At 31.1% G+C, this 6,076-nt stretch overlaps 1 protein-coding gene across 1 annotated transcript; it reads right to left on the bottom strand.

Moving 5' to 3' along the window:
- Positions 1–2,736: 2,736 nt before the first annotated feature.
- LOC137825703 (RING-H2 finger protein ATL46) lies at positions 2,737–5,074 on the bottom strand. The gene is made up of 2 exons (XM_068631442.2): positions 4,831–5,074; positions 2,737–4,539 (listed from the first exon to the last, which is right to left on the bottom strand). Exon 2 carries the CDS (start codon positions 4,425–4,427, stop codon positions 3,255–3,257), a length of 1,173 nt encoding a protein of 390 aa, XP_068487543.1. The 5' UTR covers positions 4,428–4,539; positions 4,831–5,074; the 3' UTR covers positions 2,737–3,254.
- Between the last annotated feature and the right edge of the window lie 1,002 nt (positions 5,075–6,076).

The raw sequence follows: 6,076 nt of genomic DNA, 5'->3' as shown, positions 1-6,076 counted from the left end.
TCACTACAACACAACTCTAAAGGATCTTGGTGTTCTGGTTCTAATGTGTGATCCAATAATCCTTTTTTTGCTAAAATATGCTTATTAATCATTAACATAGAGATTCAATAAAACTATCCAAAATCTCAAAAAAAAATAAAGGAATATTTGCTTTGTGGTACTTGAAATGGATTGAGAAAATAAAAAATTTAAAGATTAGATAATATTAGCTAAGATTTAAAGAACAACATAATAACTAACTAGAACTTATAAAATACATCTAAACCCTAAACCTTAAACCCTAAACCCTAAACTCTAAACTCTAAATCCTAAACCCTGTGAACAAACACACAAAATTTTGGATACTCTATCTAGAAGTCCTGAGAATTAGACCAATGTATTTTTTTCTAGAACAACTATAAATAAGACTAATTTACACTATATAAATATAGATAATTATTATCTTCTTACACATTAATTTTTTTAAAATGAGTTATATTTAAACTCATGTATGAGATATTACACTTCATCCTAATAAGATTTGTTGGGTCTATCATGTCACCACTATTGAACATATGTTGAACTACCCATAAATATCTAGTCATAAATGTTTAAAATACAATTTTAGAAAAATAATTTAAGACAACTTGTATAAATTAATTTAAAATAAATTACAACAACATCATTTGGATTTCTTTTTAAATTACATCTACACCTTCTACCCTTTTTGCAAGATTTTAATGACCTCTTTTATTGATGATATAAGCATAATGCCTTTAAACTATTTATCCATTCGAACATAGCTTCATAAATTAAGTAAAATAACACTTGGATGGTTGACGGTCCATCAAATCTTGGCCAATGCCCCATAAGCATTCCATTGCTATTGTAGAAATCTTAGAGGTTGGGTAAGATAATAACATTACAAAATAAGATAGGGTGTTTACACTCCATCAAATAGATGAAATGACTAAATGTTCCATTTAATTCGTCTTCGTCTTCATTTCAGAAAAATCTTTTCATAATACATTTTAGACAATTATTTTGAAAAGAATACATTCCAGTACGTATTATATATATTCGGAAAAGTTTATTTTAAGAATTATGTTCCAAAAAAAATTTTCTGAAAATTCCAAAAAATATTTTCTAGAATACATTTCATGAATTTTAGAAACTATGTTCCATAAAAAAACTAAAATTCATTAAAGAAAAGGGTAAAACAATCAATCTTAGATTTTTGATAGGATGCAGGAATAAACACCAATAAGATGTCTTGCAAACGCTAAACCAATGTCACTTTCTTTCTTGTTGAACCACCCTTTGTCACTTGTTGAAATTTGTCGATTCCTCATTATTAAACTTCTATTATCCTTAATTTTATATTGAAAAAATGAAAAGTGGGAACTGTAAGAAATTTGACCCAACGGCACTGCAACTGCAGCAAAGGTTTGAATCAAATTCATCACAAGAGAGAGGTGGTGCCACATAAATACAAAGCTTTCATGGATCCCCACAATCACTGCCCAACCTAAAAGGACTATGCAATAAAGGTTGTAATCACACTCTCCCATAAAGCACACGCTATAATGAAAAAATATAAGGAAATCTTTAATGATACATCATAGACAAAATCATAATTTTAAGATCTCTATAAAATAATATGAATATAATATAAATTTAACACTTGGACATGTGAACATGACCTAAAGTAAAGACTAATGGTATAGTGAAAATAGATAATTAAATAAAACATTAATTAAGATACAGTTTTAACACAATATTTTTTGCATTGGAATTAAATTTTTAATTTTTTTAAATGTTATAACACAAGAAAAGCCACAATCAAGAAATTAAGAGATTTTACATATAAAAGAGATTATGTAAGAGACCAAACTAAATGACAACCTCAAAAACCAATATGGGTCGTCTATATATCATGTGTACCATCACGCAGAAAATGACAATGCTAACTTTGAAACAGGCTAAGACTAGGCTACATATCCAAATTCAATCAACCACAGTACATATGTGCCATATAATAAAAAATTAAGAAAAATAAGAAAAACAAGTTTATTTAAATTAAATACATAATCTATAATAATATAAAATCAACACTCCATCTTGTATACACATTTTATTATGTTATTAATTACATTCTAAAATTTCAATATTTTTTACTACTACTCTGTTATGTACCTATGACGATGTATACCATATTACTCTTTTAGGTGGAATGTATGTAAATATATGTTACTCTTTTGCCTACATTCCACCTAAAATAACCTGACACCAAATTCCACTTAAAATAACCACTCAGTCCAATTATACAATGTATTTCGTGTCTCTAATATTATTTTCATTCAAATTTAGAATTATACTTCAAATTTAAAAAATAATAATATATTTATGTAAATAAATATAAATATAAAACTAAAATTAAAACAAATATTACTTTAACTCAATAAAATAAGATAGTAAAATACAGTGTATTTTTGTTTGTTAAAAAATTTAGAAACTACATAAAAGCTTTTTTTACTAATATGCATAGAGTAATTTCAAGTGATAGAAAAGCAAATTTTAGTTTTTCTTTTATTGGTTTCATATAAGGTTTTGGGAATAGACTCCTAGAAACAAACTACTTTAATTAGTGAAAATAACAAATCAATTGAGTTTTATCAAATTGTTTCTACTAGAATATTAAGGCTTTTGAGATTTTTGTAACCGCACCGCATCATAAAAGACCCACAAGACCATAACTGCAATTTAAAACCTGGTTAGGATTTCAAAATGGAATCCAGTTTAAGAATAGCAGGACATCATAATCCCTTGCTTCTCCTACCAACGATACATCAAATGTTCATGTTATCAATATCTGAATCTGAACAACTAGGGTTTAGTGACATTTTCGGTTTCATTTCATAACCCAATGTATTTGTGCGCTAAAAATAAGCGTGCTACATAGTTTTGGCAGATATTTTCTCCCCCTTTATAAACATTTCCTTCCCATTTGTGAATCTCCTGAAATTTTGGAGATGCTGTCTCGCAATGATTGGGTCATTGTTTTCAATAGCAATTGTATGAGTTAATTCCTAAAATCTGTTTTTGTAGAAACATATATTTCTTCCATCTTCATGTCACAGAATTGTAGTACATCAATAGCCACATCTTCAAGATCAGAATACCAAATATTTGAAGAAATTTAAAGGGAAAGCAAAAGCTTTAATCAATGAATTCATGTAAGAGAGAGAGAAGGGGGTATGCTGTGGATATACCTTTCATGTCCTTCCTGTTTCTCTCATCCAAGGCAAATCGGTGTTAAGAGAAGATGGCATACCCATATGGGTATCAGAAGAAACTGAAAATTTTCCCTTCTTTGACCACTGCCAGATTTTGGAAACAGAATAACTCTCACCTTTACAGACACTTGTAATCTTCTTTCCTTCAATATCCCCCTCAACTGAAAATCTCTCTAAGTTTTCTGTTCCTTTCACGAATTGTACAACACCTTGTGGATCATGGCTCAAGGTTACCCTGAGGTCTGACTTGCCAAGCACGTATTGATAAGATCCCATGGAGTAACATCTTCTGGCATCCAAATTATTGCTACTAGTCTCTCCTCCTGCAGCCTCCTCTGCCTCCACATCAAGCCTTCTGAATTTTCCAATTCTCACAGGGAAAACCCCCTTCTCTACCACAGTTTCTTCAATTTCAACCGTTTTCTGCCTGGTTGTGAACTCATTTTCCCCATTGCAGGGCCAACCCCCATCATCTCTCAAATCATCAAAATCAAACACTTGATTTTCAAGGGAAAAGCCAGGAGTAAGGAGGGTTCCCCTACAAAGAGGGCATGAGGAGTTGGACAAAAGCCAGGTGTCTATACAGCTTATATGGAAGGCATGGCTGCACATAGGGAGCAACCTGAGCTTATCCTTTTCAGAAAACTCACAGAGACAAACAGCACAGTCAAATGGCTCCTTCAACCCCTTTATCTCCTTGTATTGGAAAACAGGAAGTCCATCAATAAAAGCCTGGTCCAGACCAGAATCATGTAGATGGAAAAGTTGTTGCAACTGCCTTTGAAGAGCATCAGAGGTTGCATTTTCCTGGTTCCTATTGGATTCGGAAGATGCTGAGGAAGAAGGGTTCTTTATGAGAAATCTAACAAGCAGGTGGAGCAGGCCAGAGATGAAAAATAGAACAGCCAGAATCACTATGATGAAAAGAACAGCAGGACTAATTCTAGCACCAGAGGATGAAGGTGAATGTGGTGAGGGAGATGATGATGATGAAGAAGACATTGATTCTTTGTGGAATGCACCCCAAATTGGGGGTGAAGGGGGAGGCAAAACCGGTGGTGGATAGCTCATGTAACCATCTTTATGTTGGATTTGATGCTGAATCCAAGCCATCTTCAAATGGGTATGGTCAAAGGACCACTTACCATTCATGCTTTCTCTTTAAAATCCCAAAAGTCATAAACGTGGACCCATAAATCATGCTCTTGCCTAACCCAAACTCAAACTCATCCACATACAACACAACCCTATTAACATTTCGAAACTACAAATAACATAGAAAGTGAACACTTGTTACTCAGATAAATAAATGCACAACCGAGATGTGGTAGATGGTTGTGGAAAAACGAAGCAACGATGAATTCAGCATTGAGCACAACCAAGTACCAACTACATATTATTTATTCATTTTTCATATTGGCTAATCATTTCGAATGAAAGGTAAAACCAGTGATGGACCAACAACGAGAGAAACAAAAACTAACATGTGATGTGTCTTGTTTTAAAGAAAAAAAAAACCAAACATAATAACAAGAATATCTGAAACTTAACTCACCAACTACTTTGTGAGGGGCACATTGTTTGAAAAGTGTATTGAAACTGTGATTTATCTTGAGGCTTTCAGGTAGCTGAATGAACCCTAGGGTGCAGTCTTTTTTAGTTGCTCAAGTCAAATAGGGCTGAGAGAAGAGTAAAGTGAACTGTGAAACGCTTTTCTCTTGGCTCAAACTCTGTCTCGTCCTTGTCATGTTTGTGGGTTAGAACAACAAAGTGGCCAAAGAGAAAGAGCAATAGTTTCCAAAGTGCGAGGTAAAATGATGACAAAAACAGATGCTCAAATTTTAATCCCACTCGCCACAACTGCCGCGTGGGTTTCAGTTCCCAAAATATTCTAAGCACCATTTGTTGCCGACTTTTGAATATTTTGTACTGATACAATGAGTTGACAGGTTAACTTCACAGGGAATTATGAAATCTTAAAGAAGCGGCAAGTATTGGTCCATTTCATTCATATTTTTAAATTTAATCAAAATTTAAAAACATACGTTAATTTATTTATTTTTAAATTATGATATTACGAAAAGTAGGTGTTTTTTAATTATGTTAAAGGTCAAACACATATTACAAGAATTAAATTTCTAACTAATTAAAAGTTAGCTAAAAAATATGAGTATTGGACGTGTGTCTCTTTATAAGAAAGAATATATTATAATAAAGAAATGAAAAATCACAATAAATATATATATATATATAAATTAACTTTTAAAATAAGTAGTTAACAGGTAAAATTAAATAGAAAAATCATTTGATCATAAATTGTAAAGCAATTAATTGATTTTTCTTGATAAAAAAATAAAATAAGTTTAAGTTCTTTTGTTGTGATTTCTTATGTTATCAGGGAAATATTAATATGAGTGATGACAATTATTTTTCTATAAAGTAGAACCATCATTTTAAAGAATATGCAAAACAAATTGTAATGATAGTATACTTTACCGTTCTTTTTTTATCTATTTTTCAATGATATAGTTATTAGTTATGATCGGTGATTAGGGATATGGATGGATAGAATTTTTAAAAATCCAATTCAACAAGTCTAATTAAATTTAAATAATTGAGTTGAAATTAATTCTAAATTTCTATCCTTTAAAGGAAGCGATTTGAATTTTTATAATTAATTCCATTTCAAATCAGAATTCATGTGTTTTTATAAATTAGTTTATATCAATTTAAAATATTCTTATATGTTCTTTGGAGTAAATAATTATTCTCCTCACTTGACAACTTTGGGCTTCTAGTCA

The sequence above is a fragment of the Phaseolus vulgaris genome, chromosome 8, assembly GCF_051622355.1.
Source record: "Phaseolus vulgaris cultivar YP4 chromosome 8, ASM5162235v1, whole genome shotgun sequence".
Classification (NCBI taxonomy): Eukaryota; Viridiplantae; Streptophyta; class Magnoliopsida; order Fabales; family Fabaceae; genus Phaseolus; species Phaseolus vulgaris.
This window is presented reverse-complemented; position numbering and strand designations above follow the sequence as displayed.

Bases quoted from the DNA above. Each gene is read 5' to 3' on its own strand.
- LOC137825703 (XM_068631442.2), bottom strand. From the start codon at position 4,427: ATGAATGGTAAGTGGTCCTTTGACCATACCCATTTGAAGATGGCTTGG.